Source organism: Amblyomma maculatum, chromosome 2 (genome assembly GCF_055883805.1).
Source record: "Amblyomma maculatum isolate TAMU_Amacu chromosome 2, ASM5588380v1, whole genome shotgun sequence".
NCBI classification, from domain to species: domain Eukaryota; kingdom Metazoa; phylum Arthropoda; class Arachnida; order Ixodida; family Ixodidae; genus Amblyomma; species Amblyomma maculatum.
The window spans coordinates 18,992,380-19,014,691 of NC_139345.1; the positions used below are offsets into that span (position 1 = coordinate 18,992,380).

The 22,312-nt window shown below is 44.8% G+C and overlaps 2 protein-coding genes across 2 annotated transcripts in view; both read left to right on the forward strand.

Moving 5' to 3' along the window:
* CalpC (calpain C) overlaps positions 1-22,312 on the forward strand; it is a 62,978-nt gene that overhangs the window by 35,603 nt on the left and 5,063 nt on the right. The window contains exons 4-15 of the mRNA XM_084592567.1: positions 6,825-7,011; positions 12,490-12,564; positions 12,783-12,874; positions 13,711-13,788; positions 14,989-15,161; positions 17,013-17,131; positions 17,845-17,934; positions 18,648-18,766; positions 18,959-19,004; positions 19,078-19,201; positions 20,784-20,842; positions 21,613-21,760. Coding sequence (XP_084448693.1) covers positions 6,825-7,011; positions 12,490-12,564; positions 12,783-12,874; positions 13,711-13,788; positions 14,989-15,161; positions 17,013-17,131; positions 17,845-17,934; positions 18,648-18,766; positions 18,959-19,004; positions 19,078-19,201; positions 20,784-20,842; positions 21,613-21,760 — 1,310 coding nt within the window. The remainder of the gene's footprint in view (positions 1-6,824; positions 7,012-12,489; positions 12,565-12,782; positions 12,875-13,710; positions 13,789-14,988; positions 15,162-17,012; positions 17,132-17,844; positions 17,935-18,647; positions 18,767-18,958; positions 19,005-19,077; positions 19,202-20,783; positions 20,843-21,612; positions 21,761-22,312) is intronic.
* On the forward strand, positions 2,245-4,959 carry LOC146198095 (neprilysin-11-like). The gene has a single exon (XM_084592566.1). It carries the CDS (start codon positions 2,245-2,247, stop codon positions 4,327-4,329), a length of 2,085 nt encoding a protein of 694 aa, XP_084448692.1. The 3' UTR covers positions 4,330-4,959.

Sequence of the window (22,312 nt, forward strand, 5' to 3'; positions counted from 1 at the left end):
TGGCCCGAGAAAGTGCATATATAACGAATAACGCGTTCCCGTACGGAAGAAGATCCACGCGTACAACTAATTACCGTATGTTTACTGAAATATTTACTACAGGTTTTGTGTTATTATTTCATGTTTATGTTTGCGGACCTTTTTTTCGTGCTCCGTGTCATCTAGCTGGCGGTCAGATGTTTCCCCGAAGGTATTTAAACATCGCGACATGGACAGTCTTGTGGCGTCACTTCCCCCACGCCAATAGGATTTATTCATCCTTGACGTTACTTCCCTCTAGCAAATCGCAAAATTTTAAGATCGCTGAGAAATTCTTTTCCCGATATCAGGCTTTTGATATGATATCGCAGTAAATAAAAATCCGCTCACTTCACTTCACCGTCATGTTCCCACTCACGGTTCCTTTCTCTCAGGTAAAGACATAACGTCTCTTACGGCAGGCCTCCGCTTTTATATCTGAACCGTAGCCACAAAGCTAGGTCTTATCTCCAACAGGCTTCCTGTGGGAGATATAGCTCAATATTGACAGCATTCAGCAAGCCATGAGCGATTTGAATTTAAAATTCTCCCGGTCTAAATAATGTGCTCGCTTAGGAATTATTTTCGTTTCAAAATTTCAGAATCTTTACTGAATTGAATGAATTTTTCTCGGCTGTTCCACCATTCCGGAAGGTCTAAAGGTATAATGCCCTCTACAACTCGCATCGCTTTCCTCACCTCTTCACCTGCAGCAGAAGGGCCCGAACATTACTGGATTTTCAGTCATCGGATCTTCCCTGAAGCTGTATTCATATAACTTGAACTGTTTCCTAGAACAAGATCAAAATAGAGTTTGCACAAAGGCATGCACTAATAAATAAGACACTTAGCAGTTCAGACATTTTCAGTGCGACACTTACACGTTGTGGCATCCAGCTTAAGGGTTCGAATTACCGACTAAGTAGACGGGAGGCTGCGGATGGTGGCTCAGCAATGCTAGATGTGGTCTTTTCTGCTAGCCTCCCGAATGACGTTCAGTCCGAGCTTCAGATTTTAGAGATATGTTCGATGCAACAAACTGAAAATTTTGATGCAACTTTACTTCGTAGGATAATTTTTATGTGCTCAGAGGACCACAGAGGAGAGTATTTTATTACATTATTTATTTATTTATTTATTTATTTATTTATTTATTTATTTATTTATTTATTTATTTATTTATTTATTTATTTATTTATTTATTTATTTATTTATTTATTTATTTATTTATTTATTTATTTATTTATTTATTTATTTATACTGCAATCCCAGTGCTGGGATTTTAGCAGGGTGGGAATACTAACCAAGCAGTTTAATAAAACAGGCAACAATTACAGTGCAAGTTGAAGCTCTTCCGCACAATTATGAATAAAACCAAACATATACAACACAGCAGTGAAATAACAAATGCAATAAAAAGAAACTAGGTGATATGTTTCGAGAACAACGTCAGTGATGGCTACTTCATTGTTAGTGAGGTTATTTCAATCGGAAATAGTTCGCGGAAGGAACGAGTATTTAAAGCAGTTATTTCGAACGCGAAAAGGAGTTAAAGTTAGCTGGTGTCGTTGTCGGGTTGCGTATCCGGACAAAAAAACAAGCAAATCGGTGAGTTCTGATCTGTAGTGTCTTTTAATTAATTTGTACAGAAATTTAAGTCGTGCACAATTATTTCGCTCAGTTATTGTCGGAAGGCCAGCTTGAATTAAAAGGTGTGTTACTGATGTACGCCGGTAATTGTCATATATGTATCGTGCGGCCCTCTTTTGAACTTTCTCTAATTTATTCATGATAGTTTGCGTTAACGGATCCAAATACATGGCGTGTAATGATAGCATCAACATTGTTGCTGTCATTTACGATGATGACGACCAATATAAATAAAAACTTTCTTTTCCTCGTCGTAGAATGTCTATTACTGAATTAAACTGAATTAATAGCTTTGCAGTAGAGTTGTAGAGACGATGCTTACAAAACATGACAGAAAAACTACATGTAGAGCTCGACAGAAAAACAAAAATCAATAATAGGCATTCGCAGTAGCCAAAAGAAAAATTTTCTAGACTGCTGCTTACGGCTACCTAAAATACGAGCTCACGCGCACTCCGAGCCCGCGAAGATCGTGTGCACGCGTGCTGCGTCAACTGCCAGCTAGCTTGAGAAACGCAACGTTTCAACGGCATTACCGGGCCTCATTCGTGGGCAGGAGCGAAGGCAGCGCATCGGATGCAACCGACCCGAGTCGTGGTGCGTCCGCCTCGCAGCAACTACTATTGCTCATGGGTGCACTGCCTGTCCTGCTTGTGCGGCTTCGTCGTCTTCGTGGCGCTTATTGTGGTAGCGGCGCAGTTCATTTACGTGTACCCTTCGTGCGAGGACCCTTCGTGCTGGGACTTCACAGCCAGCCTGTACAGGTCGCTCAATTACACTGCGAGTCCGTGTGACAACTTCTACAACTTCGTCTGCGACGGCTGGAAGTCCGACCACGGCCCTAACGAGTTCGTTTTCTCTGAGTTGCAAGCCATGGTAGCTCATGCTGCTGTCAACAGCTTGCTACGCGTGGGTCACGCGCCATTGCTGCGGCAGACAGCCGTGCAGAAGGCCGCGGTCATGTTCAAGACCTGCGTCCAAGTATTCATGAACCGCGCGGATAATACGGAGAGCCTTAAGAGCTTCCTTCGGTCACTCGACCTTCTCGAGCCCAGGCCGGAGACAGTGGACGTGTTCGACGTCATCGTGGGCCTCGCGCTTGACTGGAACGTTCCCGTCTTCCTCCAGATGTCGGTCGAGCACGACTCCAGCGTGGACGGGAAGCAAACGTTGCAGTTCGCCAGGAGTCGCCACCTCATGGAATGGTTTCTCCGCAGGAGCCGCATGGATGGCTGGGCCTTGTACAAGTACATAGTTTCATGCTCGCAAGTCTTTGGATATCATTTAGAACCAGAACAGCTCATCTTTTACGAGAACTACATCATGACGTCACTGGGAGCGCTGACAGACACCACGAACGTCATTCACACGGTCAAGATCATGGACATGGAGAACCACACCCCGGGAATCCTTTCCTCCGACTGGTTGGAAGTCATCAACAGGCACCTACCCGAAGCCGCCTTACTTAAGAATTCGGACACGATTCGCGTATCAGACATCAGCTATCTGCGAAGCGTCAGTGAGGTCATCCTAGATGATCGACGCCGACGCAATGGACACCTATTGGCCTACACGGCCTGGTTCACAATACAGTTTCTAGGACCTTTTGTTTCTTTGTCACTGGTTGCGCCGACTTTCGCGACTGTCAAAGACGCAAAAAACTATATTCTCTTCCGCTGCTTCGAGGAGCTCAACCTGTTGATGCCGTACGCCTTTGGGGCTCCCTTTGCAGTGGAGAGTGTACCCGTTAAAGCTCGTGACGACGTGCTCAACATGGTGATGCTGGTCAAGAACGCGCTCAGTGACTCCTTCGTCAAGAGCAAGTGGATGGACAACGAGACACGAAAGATCGCACTCCTCAAGCTACATACCATGCGAACCATCGTTGCTTACCCTGACATGGTTGTCAGCTCTCTCGACGACTACTATGCTTACACGCCTGACGCGAGCGCTGTGTTTCTCGACTCGCGCATGCGCGCCTGGTATGTGACCATGCGGACCCGGAAAGACAAGCTGTGGAAGCCGCGTGCGTTCGACTACGATTTTCGACTTACTGACGTGAACGCCTTCTACCAGCCGTTAACCAACACAATGATCATTCCAGCGGGCATTATCAACAGTCCCTTTTACAGCTCCAAGTACCCAGTGAGCGTCAACTTCGGCGGCCTGGGTCATGTGATTGCGCACGAGATTGTTCACGGCTTCGACGACGACAGCATGCGGCAGCCAAAGGATGGCGAGTCGCGAGACTGGTGGACCATGGACACCCGCGCGCAGTACGAGCAGCGAGTCAGATGCCTCAAGCGCATGTACATTCCGTTCGGGCTCAGCTCGTACGACCGTAACGCCATTATGTCAGAAGACATCGCGGATTCCGTGGGCCTGGCGCAGGCCCAAAAGGCGTACCGTTCGGTGCGCCAGAGGACGAACGGCGTCGTCGCCCGTAGCGCACCCCTCATGAGCCGCTTCACGCAAGACCAAGCCTTCTACGTGATGAGCTGCTACAAGTGGTGTTCCAACCGCAGGGACACGGGCCGTGGCTACTCGGCCGACGAATTGCGCTGTAATGTGCCCCTGAAGAACATCCCGGACTTTGCTAGGGCGTTCAGCTGCCGCCGCAATGACCCCATGAACCCGGCGCACAAGTGCAAGTTCTGGTGATGTCTGCCATGGCAGGCTTCGCCTCGTAATGTTAGCTATGGACTAAAAACTTGGGCCTTCGCATTTGAACGCATTACGGATCGCATAGATTCTATATCCCATCTTAGATATTAACGTACAGAGTTGTCCGTGAGAACAAGCAACTCATTGGCAAGTGGGCTGAACTAAAATCCCCAATTTTATTCCTACACCAAATTTTTGCATATGAACTATTTATTCTTATTACGCCCATATCTAAATATATGAGCCCATAACTATTGCACAGGCGACAGAATTCATCTCAAAGCACATACATACATAAAACAAAGCTTTAATTTGCTGCTGTCAATAGCCAACCCTTGGCTTGATTAAAAGGCAGCTGTGCAGCCTCTGTGCCACGACTGCAGCTGAGTGCTTGAGCGTGAGTTGTGGCGTAAGGTCTCCGCATTGGCTGCACGGTCCGCGGTTACGCTTAATTACTGACGTCCCTGTCATGGACATGAAGAGTCTGCCACTGGCTGTGCCTTTACGCCCTTTGTGACCGTGGTAAGACCCGTGTAATACACCGGAAGAATGTCTTATCTTTAAGACATTGCTTGAAGTACTGTTTTTCAATGCTCTTGTTGATGATGTTTCTTATTAAATATAGCATTTCGTAGCGCGATGTTTTTTCTTTTTTTTGGGCGTGTGTGTGTGTGGATGGCATACTTTATTATTTTCACCGTGGGAAATGTTATCTGATTCACTCACTTGGGGTGAAGTCAAGCCACTGCCTCGATGACACGATTAGGTAAATTAAAGGTTTAATACTGTCGCACATTACAGAACAAACGAACGCACAATGTTCCGCAATCATCTCCTACCACACTCGCACGCTACATCACACCACACGCACTCTGACTCAACCGTCGCTTTGTCCTTTGCACACACGCACATGATCCATGATGATGATAGTTCTCTTGACGCGCCACCACACAGAATCTGTACCCTCTAACGCTGGAGAGGGACGGGAGGTCACTCGTACGGAAGTAAATAAAAAAATAGTTAACAGAAAAATTTCTAGATCACCGAAGAATCTGCACTGGAGAAATGCGTAAGCCCGAGCTACTCTTACGCCGTGGCCCGAGCATTTTGTCCGCGAGATGCATCAGCGGGATTCCGCGAGTGATAGATACTGCGCCTTTCCTTTCATATAAACCAATTATAGAACGCCACTTAACTTTGACGAGTTCAATGGAACACTGGTTGCGTTCGACAAGGGGCGCGCAATGCACCGTGTGCAGCAGCAACGCTCAGGATTTCGCATTTCTGCACTGCAGATTCTGCAGTGCTCTCAGAGTTTTTTCAGATTGCAATTGGTTGATTACCTCTCTCTACATACTTTCTAACCATTCCCACCCGTTTGTGCACGCAAATTACGCCATTTCCAGCTCGTTCACGTTTAAACATTTCAAATTTCCCGCCACCGGAAGTTACGTCTACGTCCTTTAGACGTCGATATCACTCCTCCCGGCTATTTCGACGTCTGATTAACTTAATTGACTCTAATTAGTTAAATAAATGACTCACATAGACATCCCTATTTTCATACGAGATTTTTTGATGCTCTATCTGATGCAATTATTATTTTTCTTATAAACTCATTCGTTCGATTGCAATCGTGCAGACAAGCTTGTGATGCCACGAAACCGCATACATGCAATGCTTACGCATTAATAAAGCGTGGACAAGTTTTTGCGTCTCTATTTATGTAGAATGGTAAAAATTAGTCCGAATTAAGCCTTCCTCTCCACACTGTCTTAATGCCCAGAGGTTTTCTTTGGCATTTGAATGTTAGCGTAAAAGTGCGTTTAGTTGAAATAGGTTGCGATGTAATTTCTGTGTGGAGCACAACAGGTAACCGCAGCTGTGCAGCAAAACTAGCACTGAACACTGTTGACAAATTAGCCATCCGTCATTTGTTCTCAGGTCAACCGTTCGAAGGGAATCGGGTAATATTAGCGCACTCAGGAAAGTAGCGTTTCGCTCCGAATGATGACGCTCCGAACGAAACGAATCAACGTGTATGCACTAATAACCCCTGTTTTAGAACCCTGTCTAGACCTAACTCGAAAAAATAAATAGCCAGTAAAACAAAGGACTATAGCGTCGACGATGCTCATTATCGTGGACAGTGCAGGGTGCGTGTAATCAGTCTGGACACTTGCCTGTTGCTAGTGGGTAAAAGCAACGCGGCCAAATAAAATTTCATGGGCTTTCTTTTTTGAGGTATGCTTCCATAGCATGAAGATGATCACGGTCATTGCCTAGCTCTAGCAAGCCCAACTTTGACCTGAACACAGGCCAATCTGTGCTATTTGTGGGGCTGCGAAATGTCATCTCTCAAGCGTCTACATGGGGTTTGTGTAGTTTTGTGCGGTCAGGGTTTGTGGCGCCGTTAGTGCTTGAACGGCGAGCGCAACTACTGTTCATCAAGTGACGGTCATGGCGTTACGGTTTGTGGCTCTCCGGCGCAGGCTGTATGGATCATACGAGGCACTCAAGTACGGCTCCAGCCTTGACGGGTTGGCAGACCTGACTGGCGGTGTCACAGAGACGCTCAACATTCGTGAGGACCCAAGTGGCTGCGCACGGACGCTGGCCGGCTCGTTACTCGGCCGCACTACTCTCGTGACCGCAGTCGTTCAGCAGCAGCACACGCAGGTGAGTGCTTTACAGATGCCGGTATGCGCCAGGTCGCCACGGTTATATCCAATTAACGCTCAACGAAGAACACGGTACTGCGGCTTGACGGCCGCAAACGCTATAGTATTTGTTACCAACTCATATACCTGCATTACATCAGCTGCCTTTCGGACCCTTCACCTCCATAAGTTTCAAGCAGTATACTCACAACTGTAAGCTTGTGCTACACCCACTGCAGGAATCTATGCTGTAGATTTCAACTGTAGATACCGAGAAAATCGTGAAAATCATAAATCCGCACTATCCTTGACTACGCGTCGTCTATATGGAACCCCTACAAAATAACCGATATAGATAAAATTGAAGCCATCCAAAATAAATAAATTCGTTTCGTATGTCATAAATATGGTCGCGGCTTTTCACCCACTTCTGTCCTTGAATCATTGCAACTAATCCACTCGCCACCCGCAGTCATTTCGAATCAACGAAATTTGTGCACTCCGTCGTCCATTCGCGTTATCGTGTCTCAAGCGACTGCTACCCATCATGCATGCCAAACCAACGCTAACAAGAAGCTATCACGACCTTAATCTCGCACCTTATTTTGCTCGCACCGGTACCTTAAAAAAGTTTATTTCCACGTACCATTGAACATTGGAATTCATTGCCTGGCTCAGTTCGTTCGTTACCAGTAGATAAATTTATGCTTGCTACTGACAACACTTCTTAGCTGTTGTTGCATACCCTAACATGATTTCGATTTATATGCTTTAACGTGTACTGCTATGCCTTTCATTTTTTTTTTGTATTTTCGTTTTCTTTATGTACCACTCCTGCAATAGCCCTTCGTAGGGCTGCAGTATGAATAAATAAAATAAATAAATAAATAGATAAATAAATAAATAAAATGGCGGGCGACCTATGAACCCCATCACTGTTATACTGCAGCAGGCCTGGAAAAAGAACAAAAAAAAAAAAACAAAAAAAATTAATATTTTTTTTTTTTTTGCCGTTCTGTTGGAAATGTCGCCGTGTGGATGGCTAATATGATAGCTTCGACAGGGTGTCAACATCGCCAAGCAGATGTACTGAGAGGCTAATTTATATGTCCCAATAACTTTCCACTGCCGCTGTCCAGCGTTAAACACAGGCCAATAATATTACCGCGAAGTTATTAGCTTCATTGCATTACGCCGTTCTATACCATGTGACACGTTCAATGCTTTAGCATCCCCCCCCCCCCCTCCCCCTTCTCGTAACTGCAATAGGCAACTATGTGTTCAGCACACAGCAAAAAGTTTACAAGAATATAAAGTATTTGCTAAAAAGTAACTTCGCTGCATGGTGGTTCTCAGTAGTGCCATTTTCATCATCATCAGCCGGACTATAGCCACTGTAGGGCGAAGGCATTTCCCATATTCTTCCGATTAACCCGGTCCCGTAGCTGCATCAACTTGACCCCTCATTCGCTTAGTGGAGGGCTTATAGTGGACTTTACTTACAGTGGAGCACTTAAATGCATGTATGGTAAAGAGGACCCTTGTTCTTACCTTTAAGACCTTTTGATCTCCAGGGAAACTGCAACTATACAATTAGGAATCTAACCATGCAGCCTAATTACTTTCGGCAAAGACGCTACCTTATTTTGTGAAGCATAAAAATTATTAGCCCAACTGACCGCGCGCGGTGACCAGAGCGGCGGAATCGCGCCACTTGGCTTGGCTCTGCAGTTCGTGAAAAGGCGCATAGGTAGGGTGCCGGATCGCACCCATGGGGAAGGCCTGCAGGAAACACCCGATGTGCCGCTGTGCTGACTAAGAATATGACCGGCTGTGCGTGTGCTGACCTCATCTGAAAGTAGGAGCTGCCTGGCTGGCTTGTTATCTCCATATTCGATAACCGCAGCGCCTCATGTGGGCCTTATACGCCTCTGCGATGATTGATCGTTTGTGTTAATTTACTCACCACTGTACAACCACAAGAAAATAAAGGCTGGCACTTCCTCCAATGTTACACAATGCGCAGCTCGAGCGCTTGCCTTTCTTTCTTCGCAGCAACCTGAAACTGTTTCGCTCCGTTTCGTGCATCGGCTGATGCTGAGAGTAAGTTAAGATACGCACTTGCGTTCTCGACACGCACGCGCGCGCAACCACGCAGTAGATAGAAAACATGCTGTGCACCGTCATGGTGGCTGTAACACCCGAATGGATTGTACGCAGGTAGAGTGCACGCATATTGAAGGACAGGTTTTGCAACGCGTATCAAAATTTGACGTTACTTCTGCTAGCGTGGACTGCGTGTCACGGACGTCGCTTAGAGCTTAACTTCCGCGAACATCAATCTTCCTCACTTCACCACCGTTCACCTAGTTTCGACTCTGTCGTGGCTTTCAGCACTCACAGTCGAGCACAAGCTGTAAGCCTCCCAAACGGAATCACGATTGGAATGCGCGCGCTAATCCATTCAGGACGCACAGCCAGCGGGTCCGGACGCGAGATTCCGCGGGGCGGAACGTCTCACCTTACATAACCCTGCCGCGAAGAAGATTTAGAGGGAGAGGGCTAGAAAAGAAAGAGGTCCGCCGTCCGGTCTGACGAACACAAGTTGTCTCACCTGCTGGCGGCTGCATTCGGAGCACGCTCCCTTCGCGCGCACGAGGAAGCGGCCGATCAGCCGCACTCGGGAAGGAAGGGGTCGGCACGTGAGGTGCACCGGCCAACATGGCGGATCGAGTGGTTTCACGTACTGGCTGGCCCGTGCCTCCAGGTCGCATGTTTTAATCATGATTCCGCGAACGGAAGCAATCCGAGGCTGAGGCGCACGCGCGTCAGTGCACACAGCGTCACAGGCACGCAGAAAAGAGGGTACCGAAGAAAGCTTGGCGCCAAAGAAGTAATTTGCGGGGGCGTGCGGCTCTCTCTACGTCTCCTATCAGAGTGCGAAACTTGTTTCTTTCTCCCGCTCGATAAATTCCTATCAGCACGACTTGCATTTGTGTATTTTTATGGATCACAACAGGCGCTTCATCTGAAGCACTGTCAACGCTTCGAAACATGATTTTGGAAGGGGGGAAGTATGTACAATATGGCGTTTGTTTGTGAATTGGATAACATTACATTTGAAAATATTCAATGTCATATTCCCCGTTCTACATCAGAGTATAGTATAGAATCAAGGTCACTTTGTAACCGAACACTGTCATGCATTTCATTAGTATCACGGTAAAGACAACAGTCTGCAGCATACAATCTGAGGGGACTTGATACCTGGTCATATAGGTCCTTAATGAATATCAAAAGGAAAAGGGGTCCCATGACAGGCATCTGGGGACACCAAACATCACTCTTCCATGCAATGAGCTCACTCTGTTAAGCACTTTCGTCACAAAGATAAGCCTCAATCCACAACAAAAGAACATCGGGAATATTGAGTGTAGACATTTTGCTACTAGCAAGTTATATGCTATGGATCAAATGCCTTCTGGAAATCTAAAAAGATGTAATCAGCTTTTTTACAGTTATTAACTGACGTAATTATATCATGATTGAATTCAGCTAATTGGATGTCACAGGAAAACACATTTCAGAAGCCATGCCGTATTGGGCAGAAAAAAATGTTTTCTTGAAAATGAGCAATCAAACTGGAACATATTCCAGTGGCTTACATGAAGAACTGGTATCTGTAGTTTTTAGTTTTGTCGCCACTTTTGAAAACAGATATTGCATTAGCAGTTTTCTAGTCCCCGGGTAAGGCGACGACGTCGAATGATTTCTGAAACCGGATCATCAGAAAGGGGGCGATGGACACGGCACAGTTTCTTAGTATATAATTAGAGATGTAATCGAGACCAGGAGCCAAATTTACCTTCAATTCTTGGAGTAGAGCTGCTATTCCGTGCTGTGATAATGATATTTTATTAATTTGTAAAAAATTATTCACCGCCCGTATGCCATTAGCCTGAGGGTTGGACTGCGAGAATACAGATACGAAGTAGTTATTGAAATGTTCAGCTTTCCCTTCCAGGGCCTCGCCATAATTAATGTCATTGAGAACTTGTGTAATAGTATCTTTTATGCTCTGCTTGCTTCGGACGTACTTCCATACTTCTTTTGGATTAGGTTTTCATTTTTATACCAGAACACCCAGATAGGCACGTTTTGAATTGCGTATTCGTTTTGCTATCTCGTTGATAATTGCTTTCATCTTGCAACGCAGCTCAGGTTTCGGTGATGTACAGTACTGGCGATCAAAATGGTGTCTTCTATTGATCAATGCACTCAGTGTTTTGCTGATTGCACGGCTTATCGGTTCGACGCTTGGAAGACAGGACACGGGAACGAACGTAAGGCTGCGCTAGTGATAAACGTTTGGTTTTCAGTAGATGACATGCAGAAGCCACGTCAAGGGCAGGGGTATACTGTCTGAAGTCAGAAAACAACGCGGCAATCTCGCGTGAAATTGAAGCGTAATTAGTATACTACGTTATGTGGTGGTGGATTGGTGCGACGTGTTGCAGTGAGCGGTATTTGGGCAAACTCAATACGCAAATCAACGGAAGAAATGCGCGTGCGCTCAGAACAGAACGATAAACCTAACACATTTGCGCTATTGGGAGTGATTCTAGTGGGGCTGTCTACAAACTGAAAAGGGAATGTTCATTTATCATTTCGCAAAGGGCAGAGTAAATGAGTGGCGAAGTATCGACTTTAGGCAGAAGACCAATCCAGTTTACGTTTGGTAGATTAAAGTCTAGGTCGGTTACTCTTTGTTCGATTGCCCGCTGGTCAGACCGAAGTGACAGAATTTCTTCAAGAATGTCTGACTCTGTTTTCACCAGTGATGGTATCCGCACGATAGCCTGGCTAAAACATTTTTCATTTCATTTATTCCACCTTAAGGGCCAGAAGGCATTACATAAAAAAAAAAAGGGGGGGGGGGGGGCGGATCCATATTTTAACGTTTCATGAACATTATATAAAAAAAAGAAGAGATAAAGCAAAATACAACGCATACAAATACAAGTACAAGAAAAACAGAACAAGCAGGGGAAAACAATAAGAAAATATAAAAGGCTGAAAATGAGGCAGAGCGTCGTTCGTTCAGCTGGAATGGCGTATTAGCTTATGTGGATTTTTAGTTTATCGCGTAACTGTGTTCTATCTGTGCAGGTGACTATGTTTTCGGGCAGGGAATTCCATAAAACTATTACGTGGGGGAAGAACGAGCTATTCATTGCTAGGGTGTGGGTAAGAATGTGTATTAAAGACTGGCAGTGGTTTAGACGGGAATATCTGTTCTGCGGACAGAGGCCCGGGATCTTCCTATCACCAGAGCAAAGCATTAGCGTTTGGCAACGACAGCTGAGCACTCAAAACAATAGCAAATACAGGTGGTTAAGTCGTAAACAAACATATTCAGCCAGTGAGTGGGATCATGATCTTGCGCATCTTTTCCTTAGCTTGCTTCCTTAAGGCTCTCTGTTGTCTTCTTTTCCAGACAAGAACATCTCCGGAAAAAATGGCGAACGGGATTTGGCTTGGAAACAACTACAGGATACTCTCTTTCCAGAAGGTAAGCAGTACAAGCCCGAAACGTTCGTGATGTTCACCTCAGTGCACATAATGCTTGGCATATTTGATACTGTCCTCACTTGTAACGACCCCTGGTTTATTGCAAAACAGCTGTGCTTGCATATGAATCGCGGTTGTCAGGTTTTGAAGGATGCGCATATAGTGCGCTTCTCTTCATTCAGTGAGTGACTGGGTGTGTATAATTGTTTTTCTGCGAAGGTGACCACGGCTGGAGGTGAACAAGTGCAGCTTCTAAAGCTGAGGAATCCCGTTGGATTAGGAACAGACTACATCGGCAGCTGGTCATTCGAGTGAGTCAATAGATGACCTGTTACATGAGATACAATGAACAACTCTCCTGTGCAGAAGTTTCTGGCGTGAGATTTCATGTGCATAAGGCCTTCACGCAGCAATGTTTCAGTCCCTTTGTTCAATTTTGCTTTGTTGGCTCGAAGGAAGAAAAAGAGAGATCCGAGATGCGACGCCGGTAATTTGCCTGGCGTTTCTTAGAAACGGATTTGCTCACTGTACTGCAAAGATTTTACCTTATATAATCTGCTTTACGGTCGAATACAAATAACGTGCCGAAATAATTAAAGGGTTAATTGAGTTGAGGGTCAAGAAGGAATACATTGGCGAAGCTGAAACCTAAAGTGAACGGTCATCAGAGGTCTGGTACTCTGGAGATGGGTTTGCTAGTTACATACTTCAGCCACGGTCGTCGCCTTTTGATGCGGGGAATAACTATTAGAGGGAAAGGTCAGTCTTCAAAAAGGTATGACGCAGAGCATTAATGGCTCTCGTCCGTGACTGCCCTCGCTGATTCACGTTCGCGCATATATGCATTTTGCTGCTCGCTTAATCACTAATTCCTTAGTATACCGCTTTTATTGCGGCAGTAGGCGAGCTCCTAAGACCATATTTGTTCCTTGACGCCGTGCACATGAAGGTGCTTTCTTGTTATGTTGCACAAGGTCAAAAAGGACTCGACTCATCAGAGCGACAGGGTTTAGGCAACAAAGAGAGGGGTATTAGTATTTGAAATTAATTGATAAATGATATACTGATATCAGACACCACAGGCCGTTTGAAATCAGCACTTTGTCATGTTTTATTTATTTATTAAATTTTTTTTCCGTCTGACCAGCTCTCTGGAATGGGACAAGGTTCCGCCAGAAGAGCAAGAAAGGCTGAACTACAAGAGCACAACGGAAGGAGAATTTTGGTAAGCCGAGAGACAAACGCCGTAACAGTGTACTTGACGGCTGACTGGAGTGATACTGGACAGATTTGGATGTAGCAGAGCACGCATAAGCGTCTTGCCAGCTAGAGGCCTTGCTTAGGCGGAGCGATCTACGCCGGACACGCTCGCTGCCTCTGTGTTACAATGTGAAGCCGCTTATGATAGGCTGACATCTGTGGGCCTTGTAACTTGCACTACGATGTTTTAAGATTATGCTATAACGTTTGAAGGATAAACTCAAATTCTGCAAATACAACATGCCCCCTTAAGTAAAAATCAAATAACGCATTATAGTTAATTACCAAACTAATTGAAGCATTCTGCTTCTTACATGATGTCCGCTGTAGCCGGCCATACAACACCAGGGAGAAAATAAATCTGAAGCAAGTACTTTTACTAGAAAAAATTTTGGCCATCTAAAGAAAAACACCCTTTATATCAGATGAGGACAAATTTAGTAATTTTTTTCGGAGGCCCTGTAATCACGATCGTGTAATCACGACCAATCATGTGATGTCATATATATGTCGTGAGGTACAAAAATAAAGGTAGAAAATGGTTTTTACAGCGTGATGTGAGTTATATGTAACTTCATACTAATCAACATGAGGTTCCATAGCGCATAACACAGAACGCACACAACACGAGTGCTATGCTGTGCGCTCGTGTTTACCACTAGCCCGAATCCTCACCCTTCTAATTCATACTAATCACGTGACATCGTAAATAAGTCACGATAAGAACTACCACGCGATTCAGGATGTCAAAGGAGTGTCACGTGATTCAGTACGCTTTGCAAAAAAGTTACGCGCTCACTCCTAGCCATGTACAAGCAAGTACACCGTGATTCAGCATTCCTCGCAAAAAGGGATACCATCACACCGGGGTCATGTGACAAAGAAGTGTCACATAATTCAGAATGGCTTGTGCAAATAATGATGACCTCCTAACGGAGCGACGTGACAGAGAAGTGTCCCATGATTCAGGATGATTTGCAAAAAGTGATAACTTCACACCGGATCCACGTGATAAGGAAGTGTCATCAGTATAACAAATTGGCCCGTCATTCAGGATCATCAGTAGCAACAAACGCTAATGCTTTCGCATTTCTACGCTAAAGCATGCAGACTTCAGTGCCTTCGAAATTTTCCGTTCATGACCGTGTTGCTGTCGCACCGGCAGGATGTCGTACCAGGACTTCATGAAGACATTTACGTCACTCGAGGTGGTGCACCTGGACAGCGAGACAAGCCGCGACGAGCTCAGCCTGCGAGACAAAACACCCTGGCAGATGAAGGTCTGGAAGGGCCACTGGCAGAAGGGCGTCACCGCGGGTGGTTGCCGTAACCACACTGGTGAGCCGAGTCGCCCCTACGGCAGATGTTGCTAAAATGACTTGGCTTTTCTTTGCTCCTGAATGCGGATCGTCGCGGCCACATTGAATCTTAACGACGTTTTAGCCGCTCTATAAAATACAGCTCTATATGTCGCCGTATTCTTTCGTCGAATGTACCTGCGCCCACTTGCTATAGCGATATGGAAAGCTTATAGAGCAAGAACAGCGCCTTGTGACTACAGCAAAAAAGGATAAGCCAGAGCATGTCAACGTTCTCTCTTTAGGCTTCCTTCGTAGGGGCGAACGCACACGCACACGCACACGCACACGCACACGCACACGCACACACACACACACACAAAGCACGCACGCACGCACACACACACACACACACACACACACACACACACACACACACACACACACACACACACACACACACACACACACACACACACACACACACACACACACACACACACACACACACACACACACACACACACACACACACACACACACACACACACACACACACACACACACACACACACACACACACACACACACACACACACACACACACACACACACACACACACACACACACACACACACACACACACACACACACACACACACACACACACACACACACACACACACACACACACACACACACACACACACACACACACACACACACACACACACACACACACACACACACACACACACACACACACACACACACGCGCGCGCGCGCGCGCGCGCGCGCACACACACACACACACGCACGCAAAAGCGCAATCGTGAGCAAACATAGTATACAACACGCAACCGGTGGTGGAGCAGGGGAAAACTGCATCTGAACGGCATAAAAGAAGCAGATGAGAAAATAAAGCTATCTCAATAACAGTCATCAACGTACCAACAAGTACACAGTGAAAACAAACGGAAGAAGCTAACAATAATGAATAGTTGAAAATACTAATTTATAAGTTTGAATAATTGAATGCTGTATTCGTTTACTTTTATTTGTTCCCGGTCTGGTGGCTGCAGCCTTTTTTCGAGTACTTACATATGCAGTAAAAGATGCGGGCATCAAATGGTGCGAGCTGCTTGCCATTTGAGGCCTGTAATCCAACGGAGAAAAGCGGCAGCAGCGTTCTTTTTGTTGGGGTGCATTACGTTGCATGCCGGCATCCGGCCTGCCAGTGTTTGTCATTGATGTTGCCATTGTCACCTCTGGCGTGCTATTCGCTCGTACGGCATCCCTAATGGACCTTCACGTGGCGCCAGTTTTACCTCCTTTCATATCGAAATTGCGAATCAATCGTTCCTCATGCAGCATTATATGTCATACCACTTCACTTCCTAATTGGTGTGCATCTAGTAGTCTAGTCTTTTCTAGGGATTCTAACCGATGACGTATGTACCTCCAATTTTATGTCCTAATCATCCCACTACATCAAGTGATCTAGCGCAGCGGGCGTTGCCAAAAGAGGAGGAGTGTAGAAGGCTGCGTAAGAGAAGCAGAAAGCGTACAGAGGACATCGCGCTACCAGTCACGTGGAGGCTGGCGCCACGTGAGGAAGCGTGGAAATCGGGTATCGCGCGAAGGGGGCTTTCGCCTTCATACACGTAGGCAGTCTTTAGTGCCACTGCTGAAGTTTTTAAACAAAAAAGAAAGCGCCCGCAAATTAAAACATTTAGAGATATCAGCCGATTAATTGTGTAACATCTGTGCTTTATGTTTTTCAAACTGGGCCTTTGTTAGGGCTTTTTTTTTTCTATCAACATATCGGCCATTTTGCTTTGATCGAAGACTTATCTACGTCGTTCTTTTTCGTTTTCGGCGTTTGTTCAGACACCTTCCACATCAATCCTCAGTTCCAGTTGATCCTGTCGGAATCGGAAGAAGTAGTCATATCCTTAAGTCAAGACGCTGTCATTGAGCCCAAAGTCATGGGCTTCACCCTCTACCAGGTTTGTACGCACCACTCCCATACTGTTATGAAAGGTTTGCCTTTTGCTTGCTTATTTTTTTTTTTCGCGCAAGCAGCCTTTCGCATACAGGCAATGTTTTGTGAGCGCATGATAGCTACACGGTTATGCACACCCGGAATGCTAAAAGAAAGCTGCTAACGGAAGGGACTTTGCCTTGAAGCTTTTCGACAGAGGCCAGAAAGCCGCGGAAATTTTAACAGCTGTCATGTTAAAGGAAACTTCTATAGCTGTGAATGCAAATAAACCTTTAAAATCACAGTTTCAAGTAAGCAATGGTTCCAAACAATTTGTGTTCATTTTTATAAACAAGAAAAACTTAATATTATTTAAGTATCGGTGGTTTTGAAAGAGATATATTCTTTGTCTGAAGACAAAAGGAGCAGGCAATAATTTTCTTTTTATTATAATCGAAATACGCATACTTCTAACTTTTTCTTTTTTCTTTTTTTTCATTGCTTTGCTCTTCATTCTGCAATACTCGTAGTATTTGCTGGCGTGCCTGTAACACATAGCGCCTGCATTTCAACGACCATTTTGCCACTGTTCGGCATTTTGGGGATCTGCACTGACAAAGCTGTAAAGAAATTATTCGTACACAATGTGCAGACAAAATTGTTCTCGATTATTTCAGCATATAATGCGGTACTTTTCATGCTTCTTGCGAAAATCACTTTTTTTATTTCTCCGCAAAGACCCCGAAGCCACCCAATGAGGCCCTGGACAAAGCCTTCTTCAAGAAGAATAAGTCACTGCTCAGTTCCCAGTACAGTAATTGTAAGCAGGTGAGTTGGTTCCATCATCACTTCACTTCATGTCTTCTTCAGATATTAGCTGGTCATAAGCGTTTCTCCAATAGTATACCCCTAGCATCTGCAAAGGGAAGGACGAGATATATATATATATATATATATATATATATATATATATATATATATATATATATATATATATATATATATATATATATATATATATATATATATATATATATATATATATATATATATATATATATATATATATATATATATATATATATATATATATATATATATATATATATATTTTGCACAAATTATGTATTGAACACTTAACTAGGCAGACTTATCTGCTGCTGGTGTTGCAATAGCTAACAGCTTTAAATGTCGGTAGACAAATAGATGCAATGAGTTCAGGTCGTTTGCTAGTTAATAATATTTATGTTCTTAAATTGCATTCTTGCATAAGATATTATATTATGCTAATAATAATGGACATAAGGTTGCATTAAGTAACCTGAGCTCATTTAACACAAAGCACTTTTTTTTTTTTTTTGTGCATGATTTCACAAAAATGTGATGAACTACTCATTGAGCCAATAACTGGTTGAATGCTTGACTCATTCTGCAAATACCGTAACTGCTACACGGAGAATATGGCCCCTGCTGTGAGCACAGTGGAAGTACTGACTATTCCACGCGCGTGACGCGACTGTAATTATTCGGACCTGACGCAGGTGTCCGTAAGGGGCGTCCTGGAACAAGGAGGCTACGTTTTGCTCCCCACCACTTTCGAGCTTGGCCAGGAGGCATCTTTCACGCTACGGGTCTTCTCGGGAAAGCCGACGAAGCTGAAGTAAGTGCATGCGGCAGTTCTGAATTCACTGGTCAGCACGAATCACTGGCCTTTACTGAATTTTTCATTGAGCGCTGCGCAAGGAGTGGGAAATAAAGGAGATCTAGGCGCAGTACTTGGTTTTGTTCATATTCGCTGCATATGCCGCTCTTTTCGAAACATCTTTTAACTTCCGCTTGTTGCATCTCGCAGGCTTATCGACAGTCAACCGAGCACAGTGAAGCCGGCGATAATGAAGGTGAGGAGCCCCATCACATCCGGCTTGGTCGGACGTTGTGTGGTGACAACCCTGTGTATTTGCGGTGTTACAGGCGCCGCCCTCATTCGACAGCAAAATCAGTTCGTATGAGGCCGTCTTCCTTCAAGTGGCAGACGAGCACTCCTCGGTGAACTGCTTCGAGCTTCAGGAGCTCCTCGAAGCTTGCCTACCGAATGGTATGCCCGTCAACTTAACCTACGCAATGAAAGGATTTTAATGCGGAATCATTTCTTGCCTCTTGAGTGGCGTGTAGAGGACCTGTGGACGAAGAGTGCCGCCACCAGCTCTCAATAATTAATAAACCGTGTCCACGCCAAGACTCGAGCCACTATTCTTTCGTGTCGCAGCCGAGCACGCCAACCGCTACCATAAACGCCAACCTCCTGCGAATGTGTCCATAATTCTCCTTGTATAGCGTAAGGACGCTGGAGGCCGTTGAGGGAAATAAATAAAAAATCACTGAAAATAAAACTAAAGTGAGTACATATGTAAAATAAATAAAAAGAAAAAAGAACAAAATACACACTAACTAAAAATAAATAACGAAAAATAAAAATAATCAAAAAGAAAAAAAACTGAACAAAAAGAATTAAAAACGCTGATAGAAGACGAAAATAAGCAAAGCAAACGTAAAGTTGTAAACGTCGGAAAAGCAGCGAAACGCAGATAGTGTTCATAACGAAACTAGCTGTCCCGGAAGTCGCAATGATTTCGCATCTCTGCACGCAATGAGACTTGAACGCACCCATGTGATTTTTATTTTCATATCTTACTTCCACTGAGACCTCGCTGACGACGCACAGATATCTTTCTCCAATCTCCTTTCTTTATACCTTTAGGTCAGTCAGAGCGACCTTTGGGGGAAATTTTATTGGATGTGTCAATCTCTATTTAGCTAACCAACCCTTGCACTTGCATACTTGCACTTTTAAAACGCGTCAGTTTAATTCTGCCAGCACTATCAAAGAAGAACATGACAAATAACATGATTTCATTGAACCCAACACCGTTGGTCGCTATGCTTCTGGAGACTGTAAAAACACGGTTTTGTACTGTGTTCTTTATTACCAATATTGTAAGCAGTATTAAAACAATACTTCGCGATACATTTAAGCCATTCATTCAGCGGAAAATCCGAAGTGGTCGCGTCGGCGTCAGGCACGATGTTGCTAATATCTTGATTGGTTGGCAGTTCAGGACATCACAGACGCATGGCCTCGCGCGGCAATTTCAAACACCTTACAAATCTCACAAACGTGACGTCATGCGTGAAAAGAAAGTGATTAAAGTAAAGGTAAAGAGAATTAAAAGTCACCGCACTTATCATTAAAATAATCTACCTTTATAAAGAACTTTATTCATTGCAAGGTAAATTTCGAGTTTATTTCTGGACCGACGGGTTTCGAACCAGCGACTGTGTGGCTTCGAACCAGACACTAGGCTCGCGCATACGGCTCAAGAGCAAGCTGGGATTGATATATATATATATATGTATTGTGGTCTTTATAACGTAAAGTGATATCTTGCTGATGTATGCTAATGATTATGCGTGTAATTATCGCGTCGTACCTTTAAGAAGGAGCTTAAGTCTCTCCGTAAGTTTTAATTCTGGTGACTTTTCTCTGCAACCGTTAACGATCAAGCCCTACATGACCGAAAGCAAGGAGTATATTTAGGTGTGCGTATCTTTTCTGCATCCCCGTCTCTCTCTTCAATTACCCTCTTTATATTTGTTAATTTTAATTATTTTTCTTCTAGATTACGTTAAAAGCTGCGCAACGCTGGAAGTTTGCCGGCAAGTCGTCATGGCGCTGGATGTATCCTTTGCGATTTTGTTTGTATTTATGCCGCTAAAGCTGTCAGTGATGCGTCATTGTCTCCTCAATGTATGCCATGTTGCATAAGCAGGAAACTGTATAGATAAGCAAATAAAACTGTAATTGTTTACAAGCACGCGCGAGAAAACATAGAATAGGTTATTTGTAACGAGGGGTAATACTGCTTGCGACTTAGTCCAGAAAGCCACCTGTGTGTAAATTTTGGGGTTTAAGTAAAACGTTATGCGTAATGATAGAAACATCGGGCCTTAAACTGACAGCAATAACAAATGCTAGTAACTAGAAATCTACATATCAAATCCGAGAAATTTCTCCGAGGATTTGACCTTTCTGCACCCAGAACCGGCCGCACGTTAGCGTTCTGCGAGGTGCATGCAATTAAGTCGGCGTAATGACCAGCAGTACAAGATTTCTCTCTGTGGGACGTATGGAAGTATTATAATATTTCTGTGGCTTTTAAATGACATCAAACTTCTATTTTTCACAGAAAATTGAATACAGGTATGTTAGTATATAGACGAGGGTCCCAAAGGCACAGACTGCATAGGGTTTTTGGTCCTTCGATTGGCACACCACCTTAATCGCTCAGTGTAACCCTTGGCCGCTTTGTGAACCCGCGTGGTTGTGCAACGAACCAGCCCCGCAAAGTATGACTATATAGAAGTAATATGGCACAAACCAGAGAATTGGAATCCTAAAAAGTCCGTGATGTCGCGCAGTTGTCCTTGACGTTTCTTGTGTCCAACCAGCCGACGGGTCTAGGCCGACTGCGGTACCAGGAATACAAGAACTTCATGTGCAGCCTCAAGTACTGGCAGAGCACCTTCAAGAAACACACGCGCGGCACGGCGGGCATCCTGAGGGCCGAGAAGCTTCGCGATGCCATTCTCGACGTCGGTCAGTGTTGCTGCTTTTTTCTCGCTGCTTTGCGCTGCCCTTTGCCCCTGCACGTGTGTGTGTGTGTGCGTGTGTGTGTGTGTGTGTGTGTGTGTGTGTGTGTGTGTGTGTGTGTGTGTGTGTGTGTGCGTGTGTGTGTGTGTGTGTGTGTGTGTGTGCGTGCGTGTGTGTGTGTGTGTGTGTGTGCGTGTGTGTGTGTGTGTGTGTGTGTGTGTGTGTGTGTGTGTGTGTGTGTGTGTGTGTGTGTGTGTGTGTGTGTGTGTGTGTGTGTGTGTGTGTGTGTGTGTGTGTGTGTGTGTGTGTGTGTGTGTGTGTGTGCGTGTGCGTGCGCGCGCGCGTGGGCGCGCGTGGGCGCGTGCTTGCGGGGGGGGGGGTGGGGGTGTCGATAAATTTATTTACTTACCACCATTACTCCTCAAGCCTCAGTTTCTAGCAGGTCTATTTAATACTTCGTTAATGATGCCGTGTACTGCGAACGAATGCAGTCTTTCATTCAGAATACTTCTCCCATGATCTCAAATTTGACCGCATATCGAGAGAAAGCTGAGAACT